Here is a 26,793-nt window from a genome sequence, read left to right as displayed (position 1 = left end):
ACCACGCCTTGTGCCATCAGCGCTAAAGCCAGCCCTGAGCCTTCCTGCCAGTACTTGTGAGCAATGTACTAGTTCCTGCCCTGAGAAAAGGTCCCAGCATGCCTAGCAGAACCTAAGAGGTCTCAAGCATCAGGTCTCGATCATGGGCCAGTCTGCATCCACCAGAGGAACATATCCATTTAAGTGAGGCTGAGCATCAGAAAACGGGTCTAACGCGGGGGGAACCCTTCAGAGGCCCCATTCAGCCCACGGCCAATGAATATCTTTAACATATATACATTCTGTAGATGCGGGGGGCATCATTTTGCGTTAAGCTACTGCATCATAAATTAGTAGCAACACACAGAGCCAAGCTGGGTATCGGTGCCATGCAGGGGCACGGCTTCCAGTGATGCAACAGGTGCAGTGGCACCGGGGCCCAGAGGCACTCACTGAACCCTGATTATTGCTGTATTTTACAATTCAGACAGCAGTCAAGGGGCCCTACCACTAGGGTACATTACATACTGGCTAGCCTACTGGTGCCCTAACACCATGGACGTCAATTCATAGAAATGCAAGGGGTATCGGAAATGACATCAAACGCCCTTTGACCTCCACATTCACACATATACACAAATTCACACTTACATACACTCCCTCACATAAACACACGCTCACGTTCAAGCACGCACACAACATACACTTAAGACCATTTTTTTTAACTTACCTCGGCTGCCATGGAAAGGCACATTCCATCTAACTGCACTCCATTTTGATCACACTAATAGTGAATAATATCTTATTATTCACTATTGGTGTGATAAGGATAGTGGAGCCCCAACTAACATCCATAAGGAGGAGCTGCCTCTGTGTTCCTGGCACGGAATTTGCCACCTCTGAGGCCAGGGGTCGCAAAGGCAGTGCCAGGGGTCGCAAGGGGCACGACCCCTGGTGACCCCTAAATGACCTCCATGCCTAACACACCTGGGAGGGCTGCATACCAGTGCGGCCGCCTCTTCCACTGCAATAGATAGTGCAGATATTATTTTTCACAAGTCCAGCAACAGCATAAAATGGACCAGAGAGTGCGACACGGCTCCTCCGCACCTGGCCACGGGCATGTGAGGGGAATACTGAAACGCCGCTTCGGGGGAAGGCTCGCAGATTACCTTCAGGGGGCTGCGGCCTGCGGCTCTCAGTAATCCAGTTACATCAGCAGCGCAAAGCGGGGCTTAGAAATAAGCTCTACTCTTAGCAATTGTTCTGCAACAGAGGCAGCCTCCCCAGCAGGACATCAGCGCGGGCTCTGTGGGGCTCACAACCGAATACTGTGGAAATGAGCAACCCTGGGATACAGGGCACGTGGAGAACCGAAAGAACCAGCGTGGGCGTCATTTCAGCAAAATGCCAGGGGTAGCGGAAGTGACATCACCCGCCCTTTGACCTCCACTTTCCTTCACAGACACATACTTACACACACTCGCCTGGAAGCATGCACCCACATTACATTTAAAAACATTTGTACATACCTCAGCTGCCACTGAAGGGCATATTCACATTTTTATTACATTAAAAGTGAATAATATTTTATTTTTCCACAATTAGCGTAATAAAAAAATGACAAAAAACAAGGAGAGCGGAACCCCAAATAACATCCATAAGGACGAGCTGCCACTGTGCTCCCGGCATCGAATTTGTCACCTCTGACGTCAGGGGCCGCAAAGGGGAAGCCAGGGGTCGCAAAGGGGAAACCAGGGGTCGCAGTTGATGTCCATGCCGTCCCAACAACCCTCTTAGTTTTAAACATTTTAATGTTAGCCTTTTACTCTTATTGACACTGACAACAGATTTCTTGATCCTGATTAATTAAGGCTTGTCCCAGCAGTGGCCCTAACGAGGATTGCATTCATTAATGCTGGACCTCCGATGTGGTAACAGTTCATCACTTGGTCTGTCTTGCATGCAGTGCAGTTGTCTGTTGCCTGTTCTCTATGTGGCTGTGTGTATGAGTGTTCCGCTGGTGGATGTTGGGAGCCTCAGAGAAGGCATGAACAAGTGACAACAGCTCCTGGGGGGATCCTACGATTTATACATACACCTCAAACTACACTGAAAAAACCTATTCAAACCTAGCCACAAGAGTGGGCCTTCTCTCTCCAGCAATTCATACATCAAAGCTGTCCATCAAGTAGAAGGAGGGAACCAAATGTGTCCAAGACATGCTCTCTTGTTTCTTTTTATTTCTAGAAGGGCCATGAAAAATCACTTCTACCCAGTCCTGCATCAGTAACACTCACCAACAATAGGCATTCAATGTTTTGTTGGGTGCCCTCTGCTTGGAATTTGAGGTACATTGTGGCATTTTTCAACAGAAGGCCCCTTTATAGAACAGTGAAAGTGCTTAAGACGGTGCAGTTCATGTTGCGCTGTGCAGTTAACCTGAACAGCAGAATATTGATAAAATAGCCACAGCGGTCATTGCACCATTCAGGCCTGTTAAGTCCCAGTCACAGCAATGCTCCCTAAGATATGCCAATAACACTTTTTGGAAAGCCTGACTCTGCTCTAACCCATCAAAAAGCCTTATGCATCTATGCACCCTGAATGCAAAATCTTATGTCTCACAACAGCATTGCCACATCCCTCCTGTAGTCCAGAAATGAGTAGCCAAGGAGGACATTTTAATAACGGAGGTAAAAATTTCCAAATTTCTGATTTTGTTTTATGCGAAATTCATGAGATTTCCCAAAATTTGTGTGATTTCATTTTCAGGTTTCACCTAAACAGCGCACATGCACAGTCAGCAAAATCTATTCTTAACAAAAAGCAAAACAGGCTTGAACCCTGCCCATTACTTAGCTTCAATAGCTCTCTCATTTCCTTGCTTTTTTTTTTTTTTAAATGGTCAGCGCCTCCTCCTTGCCTACGGCTTTCTCCTGAGGTTCTGTTTTAGTCCCTGCGTTGAAGCATGAACCAAGTACAGCTTCCTGTCTGCAGCCACTGTCCTTCCACTGGCCGCAGACTTTTTCCAGTAGGTTTTTTTGTTGCTTTTCTGCATGCATTCTTATAGAGTGCATGTGTCTGCAGTCCTCCTCCTTCACTTATTAATTTGCTTGCCCACCCCACCCGCTATGCCTACACATTGCACAGCAGCAAAGGCTACTGTGCAACATGGCTTAAAGAAAGCCATGTTGCACAGCAGTGTGTGCTGTTGTGCACCATGTTTAAAGAGAACATTGATAAAGCCAATAGATCTTGCACAGATAAAACTTATTGGATTTGCCAATCCTAGTTTTTTTTTTACCAGAGCCCACCTCTCATGTTAAAAAGCCTTGTGAGATACTACCAGGAGATCGGGTCACCCATAAAAAGCCTCACTAAGAGACATTTCCTTCTGAAACTAGTTTCGTATGAGTATCTACTGAGAATTTTTTTCGTTAGGGGCTCGATTGGGTAAAAAGAGTGGTGTGCGATACTTGCATATTACTTTTCACAACACTAGCATAATTTGGTTACATTTTCATTGATTTACAAGAATTTGCAAGAATAAATTATGTGATTTTCTCTAGCTCTGGAAATGAGCTGAAGACACATCTTTTAATAAAGTACCTCACTCGTCATCAACAGCGAAAAAGACTTCTGTAGCTCCCACTATGGGCCCAATCATGAGTGCAAGCACTACTCCCGCTACATCGGTCTCCAGCTACGCTTGTGCTCTATAAACACAAATGGATGCCTATCAAGACCATTAATGGAAATAGCTACAGGTCTGAGGCAGCTGCAGGCAGCTCACCCATCAATTGTCTGGCAGAAGGTCTCACTCACAAACCAACCTACAGATTGATCGTGAAATCTGACGTATTTCACACTGTGGAGCAATCAGATGACAAAATGTCTTGAGCATCGTGACATGGAATCCCAAAATATGGTTCATCTTCTGATGTTCCTAAGTGTTTCCTGCTAGATACTTCCGGCTCGTATCACTGAAGACCAGTTTTCTATTATTTTTAACATACACAAAGGGGCTAGTTGTTACTCATCTTGTCAGATGCTCTAATATTCAGTCCCAATAAATAAAATCACTGTCACTCCCAATAAATAAAATCACTAAGGTGTTCGGAATTTATTAAGTGTGAATATTATCGTCTATTCCAACCTTTCGGAGAATAACACAGATTTTGGTGCTCTGCGCAACAAAATAGACTTCTCCTGGTACATACTGCGCGTTTCGCCCCTGTTATATACATTCCGACAGGTATGACCTGCTGAATTTAACAGAGGGTGTGAACTTTATGACACACAGTAATTATTGATAAACAGCGTACTATTATAATCGTGAACTCAGTTTTAAAGACCTCAAAGTCTTCTTAATAAATGTGCCCCAGGATGCATTGAGACTTGCGATTGGTTAGGAGTGGAACCCGCCACTCTGCGCAGGAAGTGAGGCGTCTTCCTTTTAAAGCTTTCTTCGGTGCTACAATGGCATCCGCTCATTACCTGCACAGCTTTGGACGCCTAAAGGCCCCAGTGTCACCAGTGCGGTCCAAGGCCAATGACTGCACAAAATGGCCACCACAATTACACCAAGATGGCGGCTAACAGGAAGAGAGGAGTCACTTCATCACACGTACATGGATGCAAAAGTGAACTTTATGCACAGAGAAAGATGTGTGCATAATATGCACGTGTGCGCATGCGTGCGCGCGCACCAAGGCCAATCTATATATTTCAGCCAATTATTGAGCTGCAGTCGGTGCTTGAAATGGAAAAACATAAGTGCAGGTACTCTGAGTCAGAGTACCTGCTTGCTTCTGAGAAGTGCCGGTACTCCCCAATTAAAAGTATTACGCTGGTCTTGAGAAGTCTAGGTACGCTCCTTCTTAAAATAAAAAAGTGCCGGTACTCAACAGCGGATAGTACCGGCCCATTTAAAGCACTGGCTGGAGTAAATGGAGTTTTTTTTTTCCCCATATTGAAGAAACATGGTCAACCAGAGTCATGCGATGCAAGGAGACGGGGTGACACCAGGCAGTAGGAGCATGTAGCAGTCTCTCAAAGGCGCATGGAAGTCTTGTAGGGGCGCTAAGCCAGTGATCAGAACAACGACCTATAGCTGCGACGCGCACTGTAAATATACTACGCTGATAGGTAGCCCCTAAGTGCATTCATCCTTAATTAAACGGCTCATCCCTCCAAATTTAATTTAGTCTTTCTGTGGCACCGGCTTGAGCTCCTAAAACTCAGGCAGCAGAGAAGATGAAAAACAAAAATCCTTTAATCCAGGGCCGCAAACCGAGGGAGTTTATTTAAGGCGCCCTTTCCTTCTAAGCGTTGAACGGGAGGCTGCGTGTTCCCGCCGACGAAAAAAAAAATACAAAAAAAAAAAAATCACAAAACGGAAATCGATGCGGCTCCCGTCTTCCAATACATTCTTCACTGATTAAAATCGGAGAGCGAGGCACCAAGTCATCAATTAAGGCGAGAACCATCAATAAAACATGCATTCGGTTTTTAATGAGGTACTTGCCTCCTGGGATGAGTTCCGGGGGAAGGGGAGGTGTCGGGACAAAGGACAATCACCCACTTGTGGTTTCTAGAATATACATTCATCTATAGCCTGCATTGAGTTTTTATTATTTTTGTACTTAATGTTCTCCTATAAAGCGCTGAGTAGGCCCCTAAACGCGCCAAGGCGCTTTTACAATGACAGAAACAAATAAAAGATATAAAAACATCACATTAATCAAGAGCAACAAATGTCATGTGCCGGTAACGCCTTCTTTCAGAAGACAGTGCTAAGTCAGGCTGTAAACTACATACCGGAAATTACATTTCTGCATGGCCTTACAGTATTTGAAGAGGATTACATGCAAAAAGGACTTTTTGACAGCTCAACCTTCCGTTTAGCTGTAATTACCATTTACACTCACAGGATTAGGTGTAATAGTGAAATTATCTTTTGATGTTCTTCGATTTCACACCATCAAATGCTAATTAGATGAGCTCTTCTCCCCGATCAAATGTCGTGAAGGTGCCAGGAAACCGAGAAAAGGGTGTTTATGCGCTAGCCTCAAAACACATCTATGTTTTGATGTAATGTCCACAAAGGATTAACCTAAACGATGACAGCGGAAGGTCTGGAGTGGTTTTATATACATTCTGATAGTTGCATAAAGGCATTTGAAAACTAATGGGCATATTACGAGCTCTGCAGTCTTTGGAGAGCTAATACCATGTACGATAAATCCTGATATCGCATCTACCTTCATTCTCCCTGAGTTTTGTGCAGCGATTATTCCCTGATTTGCTTTTTCCCTAAGAGCTCTGCCGTTCACATTTTGTTATTTTATTGCTGCAAAACGTGGAGGAAAAATCATCATTTTTTTCTCACCGAACAATTAATAATCTTGATTACTTGTGCTGCACAGAACCATCTTCACCCGAATCAGGATTGTTGTGGTGCTCAGACCGAGCCCCTAAAGTTACCTTCGGACAGAGGGCAGGATGTGTTATGCCAAGAAGCATTAAACGAAGGGTGGGCACAGAACGCCAAAGAATTACTGTTTACAGGATTAATTCACCACTAGGAACAGTGAACGCACAGGATGAAGAGTTTATGAATGGTTGTGAAGCGTGCTGAAATGATGTTTATCTTCCTTTGGGCTTCTAAATATCCCCCAGAAATCAGGATGCACTCTGAAGGATAAGGCGCTTATAGCCACCCCCCGACCCCATGTCTCCCTGCTCTGCCTGTGTCCTGTAAAGTACTTGCAAGGTTTTTAGCGCACATTCAGAATAAAGATTTCACTTATGGTTTGAGTGAATCTTGTCTAAAATATTTAAAACAGCCCTTTGTATTAAAAAACAAAGCAACAAACGTCTGCTTTCGCTTCACAATGCATCTAAAATGAAGAATTCAATCTGTCATAGTTCAGTATAGTTTTGAGATGAAATTATGTGGTTGGGTGCTCATGTGCAGTATTTCCTCTGGTGGGTAGATGTTGGTTAGTGAATTAAGCTGGCAGCTCCACGCTGGCCTGGCAGCAGTAGGGTGACCACCCGTCCGTAATTTCGCCCTGCTGTCCGTTGTCCGTGATGAAAGCTTTAACGGACAGTAATTTTAGCCTTTCACCTAAAGGGCAACTGAGGCAGGGCGAAATTAAGGGCAGAGGAGTTTCTCCAGCTGGGATGGAAGGCGGGGGTCTCCTGTGCTCTGAGGGAGGGAGGGGCAGACAGATAAGAAAAGGTCTTCTTGCCAGGGGGCCTTCTTCCCTAAACACGTGCAAATGTGGGCAACTGGTAAATCTGCAAATACAAAGGGGCTTGAAAACCTGCATTGACTTTACTAAAAGGAGCCACTTGAAGTTTTCTGGTGGCAATGATATTTCTTTCAGAGAGGTATTGTAATGGTTTTCCAAGGTGAGCTGTGGAGTGTGTGGTTTTAATGGAGTGTTATAACATTTTTTTAGCACTAGGTATAAACTGTATATTATTCCAATCTGTATTTGAGAAACGTTTTTTTTTTTATTTAACCGAAATGTATTTGCGCCTTTTGTAGCAGCCTTTATTATAATGTAATTGTATTTTTTACATTTCTTTCAGGTACCTCGGTACCTCATAGTACTAACAAACATTGGCAAAGCCAGTTGGTCTCAAACAAACATTGGCAAAGCCAGTTGGTCTCATCTACGAAAGAGTTATTGGCTTTGCTGATGTGTTTTAGCCATTAGCCATGTTATACACCAGAGTAGCTTCTGTTCAGCATGGCTTAAAGCTAGTGGCATAGTGGTGTGGAGTGGAGTAGAGTAGCATAGGAGCAGTGGCGTAGAGCCCAGTGGTGCAAAGTACAGTGCAGTGGGGTACAGTGCAGTTGTTTAGAGTGCGTTAGCGTAGAGTGCAGTGGTTTAGAGTGCAGTGGCATGGAGTGGCGTGGGACCGAGTAGCATAGAGTGTATTAGCTTAGAGTGCAGTGGCGTACAGTCCAGCGTTGCAGAGTGGCAGAGAGTGGAGTTGTGCGGATTAGATTGGTGTTGCCTAGAGTGGAGTGGTATGGCGTGCAGACGAGCAGAGCGCAGTGGCTTAGAGTAGAGTAGTACAGAGTAGAGTAGAGAGGCATAGTGTGAAGTAGCATAGAGAGCAGTGGCATAATGTGGAGTGGTTCCGAATGGAGAAGAGTGCAGTGGCATGGAGTGTAGTAAAGTGGAGTGATACAGAGTTGGGTGCAGTGGTGTGGAGTGGTGCAGAGCAGAGTGGAGTGGAGCATGCATGGTGTGGGAACACACTGCCATTACAGACAACACATTTTTGATTGAAATGACCATTACATTTGCACAGATATACAGTTTTTCAAATCAAACTATATTGTGCAGAGACGATGATGTGTGGAAATTGCATCACCTAATGCAATGAATTGTTTTAATCATGTAAAGGTATTTGTTTCCAGCACAGTTCAGAATTAACAAAAATGTGCTTGATTTGTACTTCTAATTCTGATATATTCTGAAGTCTATTTAAATGTTGTCATGTGATAGAAAAACTCTTTCCTATCCCCAGTATCCAGCAAGATTGTTGCATAAATCCTCTCACTTTGAAGTCAGAGAAAGGAAAGTAAACACTAAGTTCCCACCAAAGACAGAGCCTGACATTTGACTTTGTTCTTTGAATGTACAGCAAATATGACAAGATAAGAACAAGATTTACAGGCCTGTTTACAGAAAGGGAGCACTCGGCAGGATACTGTAAATAAGGTTTTGGCAAGGGAAGGGAGGAATTCAAGCTGCATAGCCTAAAACATATAAAGCCAGCAAATTGAAAGCAACAAATTGTGAGTTACAAACCACAAGGCCAACGGCAAGCAACGGGCAGAATGCATTCACAAGGAAGCACTATGAATTTACTTAAAGTGACAGCTGTGGGATACTTTGTGGGGAAAGTCCATTATTTTAGTCCATATCTTGCAAAGGTTTGGTACATCAATCACCCAGGCAGTATGACAAGAAGACCTGGAGTGGTTTCCATGTTGCAGGATAGGTCTGTACACCCATTCCATCAGTTTGCCACCATTTCATATGGTAGAGAGCTTCTGGCACACCTCTTGTATGGTTAGTGCTAGGTAGCAGACATGAAATAGGGCATTTAATGATTATTTAAGGTGGTTGTAAGTAAGAAGTTTACCGGGGTGAAGATGGTAGTCTGCCACAAGGGTTTGGAAATTTAGTAGCTCACTGTTCAGAAACAAAGTCCCCAATTTTAAGACACCTGCAACATTCCACTGATGGAGTTGCTCTGAGCACAGCCATCCTGTGCGAGTGGGAAGGCTTAGCAATAGGTTTTTTCGTGTCAGTGAGTTTACAGGTTCTGGCAAGGCAAGAGAAAGCCATGTATGATAACCCCGGATGGTGATCCATAGAATGGTCAGTAGGAAACGATGAGCAGTGCATTAAGCCTTCCTTAAAAGTCTTTACTGGTAAACCCCATCTCATGCAGGGAGGTGGGCAGAAAGCCAGTGAGCCACCCATTGGACATCTGCAGCTGAATAAAAGCATTCTAAGTCCAGAAGATCTAATCCACCCACAGTCACAGTTAGCTTTAGAGTGGAAAGAGCTCCCGATGGCGCTGCAGCGACCAAATCAGATGTGTGGCCTGTCTGAAGAAGGAATGAAGGATGAGCAGGGGAAGGTTTGCAAAATAATACTATCATTGGGGTAGCACACCATCTTCGCTAGTGCCACATGGCCTCTACAGAAAGCAGAAGAGAAGACCAAAAAGCAAACTGGGCTTGGAGGGACCGTTCGCTCTGCCGAGATTTTCATCCTGGAAATCAGTGTAAGAATGGTAGATATTATTCATTAGGTATCAAAAGGTAACTGGTTCCCAGTTCAATCTGAGATCTAATTGTGTATGAAGGTGAAAACAGTGCCATATGTTAAAGAAAGACTAATTAAATTTTAAAATTTGTAAATTTTGTTTGTGCAATTTACTTCCCAAATATTTTGAAGATTCTATGTGTACTTGACACTTAGGAATAACCAGATCTCCAGTTTGGCTTTTGCTCAATTTCAAAACCATATAAAGACATGGACTAAGCGGGCAATTGCCTTGCACAACCTTGCAAGGGGTCTGGCCCCTGCTCACCCTTCACAAGCATTAACATGCGAAGCATTGCACCAGAAGAGTTTGCCAAGGTGGATGGGTGTTGATTGTTCAACCACTTGACAGTGCCCCTTCTGTTTCGCTCCTGTGTGCAGACAACTCCCCAGGTACCCAATACCTTCAAATATTCTTGGTGGACCCATCTTGTCTGATTTTACGAATTGCCCCACCTTGTTCGTCTCTTCTTTATTTATCCAGTTGTTAGCAACAATCCTTTGAATTACTTGCCGTGGATCTCCCATTTGATCTCGATTTCATCCTACTCTTTTATTATCTTTGATTGGTAGTCCGGACTCCCATTTCTGAGATAAATGTAGAGTCCCAAACATACACTCTAGTGCAGTGAGACTACAGACAAGTTATGGGTACATCACATCCTGTCATTAGGTGTGAGACTGTCACCAAGACCATCTGCCCTGCCTCTTTAAAAAAAATTAGGTTGAAAGACCATGGGCAGTTGGGGTAAGCCAGATGTTTTTGTTCAATTTGTTTAAACTAGCATAAGGTTAATTACCTTAATGTTTCCCAAACTGTTTGCCAGGGGTTTTGAAATGTTCATAAACATAATCAAAATTTTGCTGTTACTTTCTCTTCAGGAAAGATCGGGTAGATTTGGGTAGGGGTGATGGCCTAGCCGTGAAGGGCATTCATTTACTACTGAACAAGGACGTAATGTGACACCTGAATGTAGCACACCAGGAGGCAATCACAAAAGGTCCACAGTGAATAACTAGTGCTATGTTTAAAAAAAAAGTAAATAAATGCACTGACAACATAGTGAGGCATGGCCTCTCTTGCATGTCTCTGTAAAACTGACGTTTGTTCTTGAAATTTTGTCCTGAATTTTGACCCTTTGTCCTGAATTTTTGTCCTGAATTTTGACCCTTTGTCCTGAATTTTTTACAGTCCTGTCCAGAATTTGCCTCAGTGCCAGGTGGTCACCCTAGGCAGCAGGCACCACACATTCATCAGGCGAGGCTGCCTTGTTTTATACAGATTACTGTTCTGGTGCTACAGCAGTTCTACCACCTAGAAAACTGGGAAAAACATGCAGCGCTATAAAGAACCAGCTCACAGCTTGCTGAACACGAAGAAGGGGCGGGGGCAGAAGTGTGCATTTTTAGAGCCCCCCCAGGTCTTCCACCTAAATCAGTCCCCCTGGGAGTGCTGGGGGATGGTTTGCAGCGCTGTGGTGATCTTTCACAACCATGTCCAATATGCAAAGGAGACGTGTCCCCTTTTGTAGTTTCATCAATTCCTCTTTAATGGCACTTTGGTGTTACTCAGCAAATTTAAATGTGAGAAAAGAGACACCAGATGACCTACGACTCGCTGGCATCACAGGAAGTGACGTCATTGCACCGCATTGACACATTATACATCATGTAAACATTTCTTAAAAGAATCTCACGGACAAGCAGCCTCTAAAACGACAGGACACTTAAAACTAAGCCACACAGCTGACATGTTATTGGTTGAAATGCAGCGCCTAGAAGTGGCAAGGAGCAACACACAGGAAGAAATGTTTTGAAAAGCAGGTGTGTCTCATGGGCAAGGGAGGCCAATTGGATTTGAACAGGTTTTTAAAGTAGCCACCGTGAATATGCATGAGGAAATGTAATACAATGAATTTCATGAAAGATTATTTGCATTTTTCTGGCCTCATTTCTGCCTCGCTTGCTCTGGCTGCTATAGCACTGTACCTTGCACTACTTCATCCACAAGGCTCATTACGCGTGGTGTTCACTCCTTTCCAATATCACAGACACTCTTTTTAGCTCTAGCTATAGACAGCTTCCAACAGTCTGTTGTCAAAGACCTGTTATGACAGTAACAATACGTGGAGTGGACTCTGGATCGGTCCGTTGTTTACCACTGGTTGGATGTCTGGCCACTCGCAGGTGCTTGCTTTATATTCAATGGTTTTCCTTTCTCCCCTTATGGGGGATGAGAAGCCACACGTGTTCGGAAAGATCTCTATTCCCCAAAAGTTTATTGTGGGTAGTTGGGGTGTTTCGCTAGACTGGGCCTCTAGTGGTTGGGTGTCTTCTCCGGTTTGACTTGAAGTTTTGGGGTACCCCAGTCCCTCACTCATAGGTAACTTAACCGGGAGTCTATCTGTTGCCCCCTCTCCAGCAGCTGCAATATTCACTCACTAGTGACACCTGATCTAAGCCACGTCTCCCTCTCACACCCAGTCCTGCCGTGGCCTCTTACCGTGAGAGAGAGGCACTTCCTGGAAAGGGTACCCAGATGCCCCGTCCTACCCACAAGTACTTGGAGCATCCTGCCCGCGTCCCATCTGATCTGCCAGCACTGGGTCTTTGTGCTGACTCGCAAGGGCACTGCAGATGCAGGGGGGTCCTGAGTCAAGAATAACTTGCAAGGAGCTGCCCGTGCAGAAGGTAAGGGGGGCTTCAAGAGCGATGAGGCTGGGCTTCGAGGCGCTAGCTGCGCAGCACTGTGTGTGAGTTTACCTGCTGCGGGTTGGGAAGGCCTTACATGTCTATGGAGAAAGGATTGCACAGCATGTTTCTGCATCTGCCACAAAACACAGAAAGCGCGTCACTGCACAAGAAGCAGACTAGAAAGGCAACATCTCGGTCACATTAGGTAAGCTGCAAGATTTGCCTGACATGTCAAGCTAATAAAGTGGTCTACATTGTTTTGTGTTGCACTGTGCAGTATTGCAAAGCTAGGCTCTGTATTGTTTTGTTAACAGACTGATTTCCAAGAGTTCCAAACCATTTATTGCTGCTTCGCCAGAAATTCTGGAGCAAAGAAAGCATGTTTAGAAACCTACAAGCATCTCAGTCATGAGCTCAGGACACCAGCCTGAGTGATGAGGGCGCAGTCCAAGCCACACTAAGCTAGATGAATACCAGAGCCAGGGACTCAGCATGTTCCCTGGGCTGCCCCTTGACCCCTCTTGCCTCTGTCCTCTGGTAAGGCAGAACACCTTGGGAAATGAGTACCAGGCCTGATCCCTCCTCACCTATGGGCCCATCTAACAAGGGTCCGATAGGACACCTTGTTAACCTCCAAGCAGCTTTTCTGATTTGCCCTATTGTGACTCTCATAGTCTACTGTAATTTATAGGTCTCCTCCAGGCCCTGATTTCTGTCACTTTCACTGATCCTCGCCCGAGTCTTGCTCCCTTCTACCCTGCCCCGTTCCCACCTCTCCTGGTCCCCCAATCCCTTGCCAGCAGATAATCTGGACACCCATCCCAATAAACTATTGCTTCACCCAATGAGATACTAGCATTTTGGGTAAGATGCGTAACACTCCTCTTTCAACTTCTCAATCATGCCCCTCCTCTCTCCTCGTCCTACGTTTCCACCTCTCCTGCTCCCGCCCCAGCCCGCTTCAGCACTTTGAGCGACATAGTTAAGACATCTGAACATCAGAGTGACGTCATTTAGTGGAAGAGTTAATGTCATACAATTCTAGATACAAGTCTCACATTAGGAAAAAAACAAGATTGTTTTTATTTTTAGCTGCAGAAAAGAAAATTGATTTTGGCTCCTGACAGACGTAAATTTCCCTCCATTGCTTCCCTCGCTGACATTCTCAGCACAGCTTGAAATGACCCCAAGACTGACTCACCCTGCACAATAACACAGCAATCTGACAATCAGCCAGGCAGGGTGAGGGCTGGCACGGTGATCTAAGAAGGTCCAGAAGAGGCCATTGAAAATGAGGCCACAGGACCACTCATCTCACCACTTTGAGTCAGCACTCGTTGACATTTCAGTGCCATACACAGCTCATATACCGGGGGTGACTGCAGCAGCCTCCTGGCATTCAGTCTCCCTAAATGTTATCAGGTTCTCAGTTCCGCACTGCATGCACCTCGCGATATGAGGTAGGTTCCTGGCGACCCTGCCTGGCTTCAGGCAGGACCACTCGTTGAAATGCCATGCTGTCCATGACGTTGGACAGCCTTGGCATTATCACCGACTGGCCCATTAGCCTCTGCTGAAGCTGCATGGCGCTTCGAGCGCTGACACCTGCACAGTAGAACTATGGATGGCATCCTAGCAGCAGGGTATAGGATGAAGGCGATAGGTACACTTCAACCATCGCAGTAGCACAAGTGAGTGAGCACTGTGCAGCAAATTGGTGTCCACTGCTTGTGAAAGGAGGGTGATGGACACTACATCCCATGGCATATACATAATATCACCTCCACTACACCTACCTATGATTATATTGCAAGGTAAGTCTATATTTACAACTCTTTGCTCCCCCTATACTTACCTCCTAAGGTAAGTATGATGGAGTTAGGAAAAGTCAATACCAAGTGCCTTACAATATAATCATAGGTAGATGTATTCTATGTGACATTGCTGTCATCTGCCATTACTAAATTCAATATAGTGCCATACCACCACTAATGGCCGTGCCCACTCTGCGTATCCTCATGGTTCACACTCTGAAAGAGGGATCATTTAACACAGTGATACTCAAAGTACAGCCCGGGGGCCGCATGCGGCCCTCCTGACCTTAACATGCAGCCCCCTGCTCAACAGCAGGACTGGGCTGCTGTTTACTCAACTCTGCACAATGATTAAAAATATGTTAAATAAAAGGCAAGCCTTTACTTAAATGTTAATCGGAGGCAAAGAAAGTAAGTACGTTGTCCAGCACCTGTAGGAACGCCTTCATTTTCAAAGACATGCAACACCAAAATTGTAAAAATATAATAAGGGCTCTTCAAAAATGATAAACTGTTTATTATTAACATGCAGAGTTGTTTCAACTTGGTACATCAGATTATATAAGTGCATGGAAAAGCATTTTCTTTTTAAGGGATGGTTTTCAAACATAAATCCAGAAACATTCATTGCCCCCACCCCTTAAAAACAATGCCAACACTGAACCAAAAGGCAAGTTGGTTTTGGTATTCACTCTTTCGGTGGCCTGGGTTCCTATTACACATGAACATTATAGTTTATTAAATCAAACACAGGAGAAGGTTTTGTACAGCACACATCCTGAAGTCATGTATTTTGAGAATCTCCTATATGCACTAATGAAGAAAAAGAAGGGAAAGTGAAATAAAAGAATTGTCTAGGATCACACATTTTGGTAAAGTGGGGAAGCCAGGATTCATAGCAGGTTTGCTGATTTCACATTATGCATTTCAGCCACTGCTTGCGAGTACCCATGATTTAACATAATAGTGAGGTTAGTAATGCCAGCAGGAGCCCAGCAGCTCACTGACATCTTGACAAGGAGAGAGCCAACTGTGATTACTGCTAGCCAGTGTGTAACTTGTGCCAGTGTCTGCCAGTGCTCAACATTTCTTATCACTGGCACTCATCTCTGACTGCTCACCACATGGCAGTGCTGTTTGTCTATTTTCCAGCAGAGCACATCAACCAGAGTATGTAACAATTCAACATACATTTAAAAAATAAAATAGGTAAATAAATCAAAAGGATACCCTGGCCATTTTCACAACTCTGGGACAGATGAGATGGTTCAAACTCACATCTCCTGGAGTGTGATGGTTGGCAGGTCTCAATGGCACGAGCACTGGGCTGCTCTGCCTTTGGCTGTGGATGGAGCAAACTGCAGTGGCCTCCAGTAAAATACATGGAGTCCTGCCAATTAAGCACTACTGCTGGCATTAATGAGTTATGACTGATAAACAAGACAGTCTGAAACTGAAGGCCATCCTTCCAGCTATTTACATGATGTTCAACATGAACATGTATCCACAAATGTGCAACATGAACATGTAACCACAAATGTCATGTATCCACAAATGTCCACAACCGGTGCGGGTCATGAGAACTTCTCTATAAAGCACATCATTCTTGAAGTGCCAACCTGTTCACATTTTACATGGACAACCTACTTTCATTAATCAATTTTTTATGTTGTGTTCCATTTGGATGATACTGGCAGTGGCATTTCCAGGATGTGGAGTTTAGGGTCAGGCCCAAAGTACCAACTTCCTACCCTCTGACCTCTACCAAACATTGCTATACCTGAGTTCAGTTTAGACACTTTCACAGAGAGAAAGAAAAGGAGACAGAGACTGAGAGAAAGACGGAAGCAGTTTTACATTTCATAATCATTCCCTAAACAATAGGCCAACTATCCCCTGTAAATTGTATGTTTCTGATTTTTTTTTTTAATAGGTGATAGTTTGTTCAACTTATTATATACGTCACCTCTGCGTAGCTATGGTTCAGAACAAATTTCATTTGAGAAGTTTTGTACTGTTCCATGCAAGGAAAAAAGAGTTAAAGTGAGGAGTCAAAGAAGATACATTTCAATTTTAGTCCCTGAAGGAGCATACCCTGGCTGTGCCATTATGCCACCTAAAACGTGAAGAAGAAGGGGTGGCTGTTTTTTCTTTTGTAACGTGTAAAACGAACTGTTAAACGTGGATCACTGAAACATATTAGTAAAAGTGCACAACGAGAAGATGACTTTCAAATAAGCTACATTCATACTCGTTTGCAAGAATGTCAGTTATAGTATTCCACAAATGTTATTCCTTCTAATCATTTTATATTCAACAAGTTAGACATTTAAAATATATTTGAACTAAAAGTATATTTGTGTTCATTTTAGTTGCTCAGCGTGAAGGCTGCATTTTTGTTTGTATGTTCTAATCTTCAACGTGAAGCTTGTTTTTTCAAAGCTACAGGTGCTGAAGCTAAGGAGCTTGTTGTGCAGCAGAGATAAGAGGGGCTGAGAGAACACCACCGGACCACAGGAGTATACTGGCACTGGAAGCCATACCTTTAGTGATTCCTTTATGCAAAGGTCAAGGTCAAGAGTCGAAGCCTTCAGAAGACTGAATTGTTAATTAATTATAATTGGCTTACAGTTTTGTTTTTTTCAAATTAGAGTTTTGTCATGATGCCATCACACCAGGGAAAACCAAAATTCAAGAGTAGTTTAGCTGGCAAGGGATTCAGAATCTCTCTGTCCATTACTCAGAGTGGATCATTTGAGGTACAGACCTCATACTTTCTATGTGGCTTTATGGCACCGCACCTCTCTTGGACAGAATCTGTTACAGAAATTCTGTTTGCTAACCTTTCTCAGATATTACTTTAGTTATTAGAATAGTTTAGGAGCTAGATTCAATGGTCTGGCAAGAAAACCTTAGAATCCAGACATCAAGTACTTTTCCTCATTTTCTGCATTATTGCTAATGAAGTCTTCGTCTTTTATATGTTGCTTCGGTTTAATAATCTGCAATGCCTTGACTCTCCATTGGTGATTTTGTATCTCTGTACTAGGGTTCAGACACTCACCTATGTAACTTTGGCTTCAAGTCTATAATAAAGGCCGTTCAAACTTTGATTTGACTCTGAGGTTTAATGGGTGTCTATTGCGTTGCAGTGTATTTAAATTTGAATGATTGGGTAAAATGATCTCTTCACCCCTCAGAACAGAGAAGAAAAGATTCATCGGGCCCCACATAAAAAGATAGGGCCCAGGTTCCATCACCCCCAAAAGTAATTTTGCTCACCACTACAGAAATATGCCAAAAAGGTTTATGTTGAAAGTGGCACGAATGTTGAACTTTACTCACAAAGCATGCTTTTCATGGTATTGTTGTGAATCCGCTCAGTAGTTTTTGAAAAATTGGAATTACAAAAGGTGCTGGGTGGGCTTGAAAGGGTTAATACACTGTATGTATTGCAGGTGAAAATAGCAGATTCAGAAATGTGAGAATTCTGTTGTGTCACATTAGAATTTTTGATAAAGTGGCCACATTTTTGTCAGCCAGCCAGAATATCCAGACGTTGGTCAAAATGACAAACTTAGCGCTGTGAAAAAAAACACAGTAAGGATGGGCACTATGAGATGTGCCAATGTGCCATGAGTTTGACCTCGGGGAAGTGGTTGAGGGCACTCTGGGGTGCTGGAAATGATGGTAAAAGTGGAACAAATAATATTTTGTCATCATAAATTTGAGACATTAAAGTTATTCATATCTATGCAGGCACCATTTTATAGATGAAAAGAGACACTATATTCAAGAATTTTGGAATTCAAAGTATTCATTAAGTTTGCAATTTGTATATGAAAAAACCCACAGTAGCTGTAAATCCATCAAAACCATGGTTAGGGAAAGACCTTGGTAGGATGCACAGGTAGGTGGCTTCAGAACCTGGCCAGAGGACAAACCCTGCTGTGCGTCGCCAAACCCCAAAACCCAAAGGCCTTGTGCTCAGAGGCATAACGAAACTGGAGCCCCCTCCCACCCTGAAAAGAACATGGAGGGGCTCCCTTCCGAAATCACTCAGGAGCTCTCAGACCAGGGTGCTGCATTTAGGGGACCCCCTGGAGCTCGGGGGGCCCAGCACCCCACGGGCTGCGGGGGCCTTTGTTACGCCGCTGCTTGTGCTGTGTGAAATGAGTACATGGCTGGTCATTAAAAAACAGAAATTCACTGAAAACACAAACTGAGTTAAAGGTTATAATTCAGTAAAGACAAAAAGGAAAAACGCCAGAAATATGCCGATCACAACATTTAATGCACAACACCATAATCCACTTGGTGGCACAACCACAGCAGATTTTGCACCAGGCAAGTAAGTGGTTGTGGGCAACTAAAATTAACACAAAATTTAATGTACCCTGGTTGTTCTAAAAAAAAAAAAAAGAAGCAGGAAACATATTAATCTGTGCGCAACATGCACAGTGACACCTAGATTCCAAGTTTTGTCCAAGGAAGAATATTGTCAAATCTTCAAGTCAACAAACAAAGTAAGGTAGAGAAAAGCATTTATGCAATTTAAAAAAAAACTGCACACCCGTTAGAGAAGTTTGCACTCAATTTTCATGTAAATGACTGCAATCAGGGCCTTCCGATGATAAGCAGCAATACAACCCAAATAAGGGCATTAGCTCCAAGAGGCCTTTTTAGTGGGCGCGTGAAGCGCTTTGGATAGTCTGTATAACACAACCTGAGATAACATAGAATGGGTCCCCAAGCAGCACTGGACTCATGTGAAACTGAAGAATTTGGTGCATTCACAAATCCAAAACTGAAGAGGAAAATGTTGGAAAAGTAGTAAGCGTTGAATTTCGGACTAATGTCTTCAATTTCTGTTGGGTAACTATATAACTTATACTAACGAAGAAAAAAAAACATGTGTACACCTGGCGCCAGCCCCTTTGGTAAGACAATGCTTCTACACCATGAGTGACCAGATTATTGCCTAGAGCTTTGCAACCTAATCTTAAAGAACGTCACTCTATGTTCCAGGTATAAGAAAATTCTACTGAATAACTGCATTTCTTCAATGAGTTTCAACAGTGTTAACAGAAATCCTACATCTCACAATAGCCAAGGTTCCCGGGCTCCACTGTGTCTATGTAAATGGTTACTTGAGTGCGGCTTCTCTATCCGGGATGTCTCTTCTAGTCTTGCACCTTGTGTCTCTTTCCACGCACTTTCTACTGATTTGTGAAACCCATATCTCAGTTTGTGGAGCCTTCTATCAGGTGTGCCAAATTCCAGTGTCTGCCACAAATCTGGTCAGACAAAACAAATGTCCGGAGTCAGCAAGCGATAAGGCCAGGGAGACCAGCACAGTGGACTGGACCTCCCTGTGTTAGAGAGGAATTGAAGGCTGAGTCCTGTAGAAGGATTGATGCAAAAAAACATGTTGATGCACAAAAAAATCTATAAGTTTAGGCTTTGGCTGCTTCATAGAAGGCAAAAAGTAGTCACTTACCGGCCTGGGGCAGTGGATATACCGGGCTAGGCTGATTATCAGGTCATGCGTGATGGGATCCACCAGATTTCGGAAACTTGCGTACCGGTATAGGACGTCATCTAGAGATGTAGACTCCATTCCTAAATCCTAAACCAAGAGATAATAAACAAGGACAATCAATGGGTCTTCAATGCGCAAATCCCGATGTTAACAGGCACCTCTCATCATAGGAGCATATAGCAATACATAAAAATATGTTACATGCAGAGTTGAAAAGGCTACTTATGTGTCTGAGTCCATCATAGCACAAAGCATTAAGAGATCTATGCCCAGAGAAAGAGGTAAACTTCCCAAGGTAAGGTAAATATGCCATCTTCCACTGGAGATACACTCTTGGACAACCACCACCAATGGCAACTGGAATAACGTCACCCAAAGGTAAACTCCTAAAACGCAGAGCAACTTAGGCCTGCCTGAACACACCACTTCCTCCGATCCAAGCAGCTTGCTGCACCCACCAATATCATCATCAAAACTCTTTTCCTGACCACCTTCTAGATGGCTAGTCAAAGTCACTCAGTTTCCCACTCGACTGCAACTCTCTCATCTCACACTTGCGTTGTTTCAATACCAGATCCACCTCCTCAGGTGCTGCAGTTGATTTACACCAGAATCAAAGCTCAAACTGTTGGGTTCCACAAACCTGGCTTTGTAAATACTCTATAATCGAGCTTCTCTAAGCCAACCCTGTTGCTTTTCAAAGAGACATAGCATTCCAGGGCTCATCTCACCAGCATCAGAGGTTTGAACTACACCATGTCATTGGGATCACACTCCAGAGTCTCCCATTTATTGCCCATAAAAAGTGAAACGTGCAGCCCACAAATCAATAACCCGTTAATAATCTAAGAAAACAGCTCCAGATCTTTGAGGACGGTCCACCACAGGCAAGTCAAAATCTCACAAACAGCACTGCACAAAACAGGACTGTGACACAGTGTTTTTCAGGGGATGGCAGCCACATGTAGATCTCTCTATCCGATTAAACTTTACATTATCGTAGGCAACATAACTTTGTGATGCAAACCCAAGGAATGTCTGCTCCTCTCCCAACCATGTTCACTACTAAATCCATGGCTGCCCATACTGCATGACCTTCTAATAAAAAAATAATGATTCTTGTTATTTTGCAGGCAGCTTCTGAGGTTTGAGCTCATGTGAGGTTTAGATTCAGCAGGTACACTGCCAGTCCAAAAATAATGTGTTAGAAAACTATATACCGCTCTAGGCAGGACGCCAATTATTGGGCAGCAGTTTCCGCTCTATAAATATAAATAGTTCATCATCATACTAAACTTATCATCACTGAATGTGTGTGGCAAGCATCTCCAGATCAGGGAGAAAGCCTTTGCGTCCTGACTGGTCTGAGTAATGTCTTTCATTTAGAAGTGGGTAGCGCATCGGCTAAAGGTAAACTGAAATTAATATAAGGGGCTAGTGAAATTGTTTTTTATAGATGCTACATATTCCCTCTTCTAGGCACCATGCCAGAGGACATCTGGCCGAAGGTGCACTCCTAAGATTCTGTGTATAATTTCCAAGACATCTTTATACTGCATAGGTATTCTAACTCGGTTACTAAGGGCCTGATTACGATCTTGGTGGACGGGTTACTCCATCACATACATGACGGATATCCTGCCCGCACTATTATAATTCCATTATATCCTATGGAAATCATAATACAGTTGACGGACAATCTGTCATGTTTGTAACGCAGTATTCCATCCACCAAGATCGTAATCAGGCCCTAAGACTTTACCTAACAAGTCTTTGTGAACTCCTGGGCTTGTTAAATGGAGTACAACTTACAAGAAAAGGATCTTCACAGAGTGAAGGTATTTCACTCTGAAAGCTGCATTCTGCGCCGTTGCTTTGCCCTTCTGAGTTCCAATTGTCTCTGGGCGGAAGTTGCTTCTCTTCCTCTCCCTTCACCAAATCCCTCCGACATTTTATGCTGGTCTGCTTTTGCTATAAGTAAGGTTGAAGGTACCTTCTTGGTTAATGCATTTTTCTTCTCTGCCTCTTGCCCACCCCTGGTTCACCTGTGACCCAGTGAACCTACCAAATGATTTCATTGGTCTCACCCTGCATTGTCCCTTGATTGACTGTTACTGAGTATGTGTGCTCTCTCTCTCACATGTCCCTGGGTGTGTCTACAATCACAGGAGGTGTTTGTTTTTGTTAATCTAGTGGTTTTTTTTTTTTATCTGTTTTTATTACCTTTTTTGAATCTTATAAACATAGTACTCCACATATGTTCTATACAGCGTTATTGTGAGATAGAGTTTATATTACTCAGTTTTCCTTTGCAGGTAGGCAGTCCCTAGTTAACATATGAAGTATAACGATCACATGTTTATGCGTATTTTCTAGCATTCATAAGATCGCTCGCAGCGTGGACCCCTGGCGCATGACTGTTCAATGTTATGTCCTTCTCGAGGGGCTGAGGGTCCAGGCATTTCTCCTTCATGAAGGCAGCTTTGTCTGATGAATGTTATGTCCCCTTTCTGTGAGGAACTGAGGGTCCAAGCATTTGTCCTTCCTGAAGGCACCCTAGCCTGATGAATGCTATGCACCCGCCATGGAGGGACTGCCGGTCCAGGCATTGCTCCTGCATGCATATACCCCAGCCAGTTCAATGTCATGCACCCTCCCTGGAGGGACTGCCGGTCCGGGCATTGCTCCTGCATGCAGATACCCTAGCCTGTTCAATGTCATGCACCATCCCTGGAGGGACTGCCGGTCCGGGCATTGCTCCTGCATGCAGATACCCCAGCCTGTTCAAGGCACTGCTCCTGCATGCAGATACCCCAGCCTGTTCAATGTCATGCACCCTCCCTGGAGGGACTGCCGGTCGGGCATTGCTCCTGCATGCAGATACCCCAGCCTGTTCAAGGGATTGCTCTGCATGCAGATACCCCAGCATGTTCAAGGCATTACTCTGCATGCATATACCCCAGCTTGTTCAATGTCATGCACCTGCCATGGAGGGACTGCCGGTCCAGGCACTGCGCCTGCATGCAGACGCCCCAGCCTGTTCAATGTCATGCACCCTCCCTGGAGGGACTGCCGGTCCAGGCACTGTGCCTTCATGCAGACGCCCCAGCCTGTTCAATGTCATGCACCCTCCCTGGAGGGACTGCCGGTCCGGGCATTGCTCCTGCATGCATATACCCCAGCATGTTCAATGTCATGCACCCTCTCTGGAGGGACTGCCGGTCCGGGCATTGCTCCTGCATGCAGATACCCCAGCCTGTTCAATGTCATGCACCCTCCCTGGAGGGACTGCCGGTCCGGGCATTGCTCCTGCATGCAGATACCCCAGCCTGTTCAATGTCATGCACCCTCCCTGGAGGGACTGCCGGTCCGGGCATTGCTCCTGCATGCATATACCCCAGCCTGTTCAATGTCATGCACTCTCCCTGGAGGGACTGCCGGTCCAGGCATTGCTCCTGCATGCAGATATCCCAGCCTGTTAAATGTCATGCACCCTCCCTGGAGGGACTGCCGGTCCGGGCATTGCTCCTGCATGCAGACACCCCACCCTGTTCAATGTCATGCACCCTCCCTGGAGGGACTGCCGGTCCGGGCATTGCTCCTGCATGCAAACACCCCAGCCTGTTCAATGTCATGCACCCTCCCTGGAGGTACTGCCGGTCCCGGCATTGCTCCTGCATGCAGATACCCCAGCCTGTTCAATGTCATGCACCCTCCCTGGAGGGACTGCCGGTCCAGGCATTGCTCCTGCATGCAGACACCCCAGCCAGTTCAATGTCATGCACCCTCCCTGGAGGGACTGCCGGTCCAGGCATTGCTCCTGCATGCATATACCCCAGCCTGTTCAATGTCATGCACCCTCCCTGGAGGGACTGCCGGTCCGGGCATTGCTCCTGCATGCATACACCCCAGCCTGTTCAATGTCATGCACTCTCCCTGGAGGGACTGCCGGTCCAGGCATTGCTCCTGCATGCATATACCCCAGCCTGTTCAATGTCATGCACCCTCCCTGGAGGGACTGCCCGTCCAGGCATTGCTCCTGCATGCATATACCCCAGCCTGTTCAATGTCATGCACCCTCCCTGGAGGGACCGCCTGGAGAGGCGGTTCTCCTCCATGAAGGTACCCCGGGGCTGTTTCTTTTGACTGTATGCCTCGAATATAATCCTAAAGTTACCATCAGAACAGTCTCCAGATCATCAAGACAGGCAGATGTAATAGCAAATCTAACGCCTTTTACATCCACACACGCTACAGAAAGTATATTTAGGCAAATCCAAAAAACAAATAATACTGCTCTAGCATTAGAATGAACAAGGACCCAAAAATCGAACATGCACAGTTATCACTAGTGCCTTATGAAAGCTGTTTAAAAAGTTACAAATACATAGTTACAATACAGAGCTCAGAATCAAATATTTGAAAAGGTTATTCATAACCAATGTTGTTTTGATATAAGTTAAATAAACAAGCATTAGTATTTCCCCCATTAGCCTATGTTTACACCGTGCAGAGCAGTTGGCGGCAAGGCCCTTCTACACCTTTATGATGAAATGACTAAGGCGCGCCCCTCACCAACGCCTCCTAATGTTCAGGGCACAGCTGATCGCCTTCTGAAGGTATCGGCCCACATCACATAACACTCTGAATATTTAGACATTTAGGGACGATTCACAAAATATTTTCCAGGTACTAAGTGTGATTCATTCCTGGAATGAATAATTATTTAGGTGTGGGAACATCAGCCATGGTTCCCAATGCCAGAAATGTTTAAATTACTATTGTGAAACCTCAACAACATCCAAGCAAGACATGCCCAACTTACAGTAGTGAATAATTGTTGAGGAGGCCTCCCAAGGGGTGTAGCTGTAAACAATAGGACTGCCAGCCAAGAGGTCAAGGCTTTGCAGTGCTAATCATAGTCTAGCTTGACATCACAGCTGTCACCAGACAATTATGTAGGAATCACCGGAGAGGGGCTATAGCTCCGCCCACATGTTGGGAACCAAGAGTACATATTTTGATTGGGCAGAAGTTGTGTGCTTCCACAAAAAAGTGCCTGCCTTCCACACTAATGTGAGTGTTTTGTTTATTTATCCAGCTGCCTGAGCGTTCAACTTTCAGGGACACACACATGACAATGCAATGCTATAGAAGTGTCTTAAACAACTGGACGATTTATGTTGTTTTTCTCTGGTAGCAGCACAGATGAGAGAAGGGCACTCAATAAACGACATGGCTTTTTAGGTCTGGCTCGACAGTACAACTGCCACCTGAACTTTTACCGTAGCACATTATTCTACAGTCGTTGCTTCCACACAAATACATATCCATTACCATGCTAGTTACTTGTAATGCTTCACATTACCAAGCAACATTTGGTTTGTTGGTCGACAGACCCAAGACCTCCTGACATTCAGTAAACGCCTCAAGACATGGCTCTACGACCAGTAGCTCTCCCCCCCCCCCCCCACCAGCGCCTTGAGACCCTAACGGGTGATTAGTGCGCTCTATAAATCCTTGATTGATTGTTTTAAAACCAGACCGATTGGCATTGCCAGTGCTTGTTTTTGTGGTTGCCAACCCAGAACTGGGCTTTAGGGGTGTTCACAAAACTTTACAAGGTACTTGCTACACTTACAAGAGCAACAGAGTTTCACCTAAGGTTACATGCAGAGTTAACAATAACAGTTACTCCAAAAGCCACAGGATGCACATAGGAAGCCGAGGCATTCCCAGGAAACGATACCCGCAGCGGGAAAAGAAGAAAACAGTACAAATAAAATCAGCAACCTGTAATTTCCTACACTCATCTATATGGCAGTATGTGGAAAGTATGCATGTATTAGGCTGCGCAAATAGACAAACTTAGTAACCAAACAAAAGATTTTAGCACACATTTACACAGCGTATAGGAACCAATGGAGAGGTTTGTGGAATAACAAACAGTCATACCTTAATTACATTATCACCTCTTATGCACTAAACAAACTATGACTTTTTTTGAGGAATTTTTGAGAATCAAGGGCTATTCCTTCTGGGACAGCCTGCCACATTCTATCTTGGGCTGCCTCTACCGCCAAGGAAAGAACTGAACATTTTCAAAGTTTCTAGATACTATTATACAGTTAGAAACGCCCATTTCCACTCCTGGGATTCCATTTAGCAATTCGCTGCATTTGGCCAGCTATACTTCTGATTCACCTCAATTGACGAGAGTTCTAGATTACAGTTTTCTGCCAAACACAGCCATGGACTGGAACATGGTGCCTTTGCTGTAAGGGAGTCATCTGGTTACTCTGGGGGGCACCCAGCTGTAGTGCTACAAGGGCAGTGCAATCAGGGTTCAGTGAAGTGAGGGGTTTATCGCATGCCAGTTATGGCTACCTTTTAGGTACCTACTAGGGCAGTGGTTCCCAACCTTTCGACTTCTGTGGACCCCCACTTTATCACTACTGGAACCCAGGGACCCCCCACTGAATCATAATTTGAATCTGGGGACCCATCACTGAGTCATTACTGAAAGCTGGGGACCTAATCTGTTAATATTATTTAATTTTCTAAGCAGTCGCGGACCCCCTGAGGAGGCTTCGCGGACCCCCAGGGGTCCCCAGACCACAGGTTGGGAACCACTGTACTAGGGGACTAGTTAGCTTCCTTGCTTGCATTAATGCCAATGATAATATCTCACTGACAAACTGTCACAAAACAATTCAACTCTTTGAAAGTGACAGTTTCCAAAAACACTTAGAAATACATCACTGGGTTAAAAGAAAAACTAGAATAATAATATACATAAAGAGGGTGGGTGAAAGGAAAACAGAAACAAATGAGTGAAGAAAAAGATGAAGGAGGCCAGGCTTATCTTTGTAAGGACAAAAGGGGGGAAAGGTAC

At 44.5% G+C, this 26,793-nt stretch overlaps 1 protein-coding gene across 1 annotated transcript in view; it reads right to left on the bottom strand.

Annotated features, from left to right (window-relative positions):
- Positions 1-26,793, bottom strand: part of LRRC75A (leucine rich repeat containing 75A) — an 805,747-nt gene that overhangs the window by 526,825 nt on the left and 252,129 nt on the right. The window contains exon 2 of the mRNA XM_069226974.1: positions 19,857-19,985. Coding sequence (XP_069083075.1) covers positions 19,857-19,985 — 129 coding nt within the window. The remainder of the gene's footprint in view (positions 1-19,856; positions 19,986-26,793) is intronic.

Source organism: Pleurodeles waltl, chromosome 3_2 (genome assembly GCF_031143425.1).
Source record: "Pleurodeles waltl isolate 20211129_DDA chromosome 3_2, aPleWal1.hap1.20221129, whole genome shotgun sequence".
NCBI lineage: Eukaryota > Metazoa > Chordata > Amphibia > Caudata > Salamandridae > Pleurodeles > Pleurodeles waltl.
This window is presented reverse-complemented; position numbering and strand designations above follow the sequence as displayed.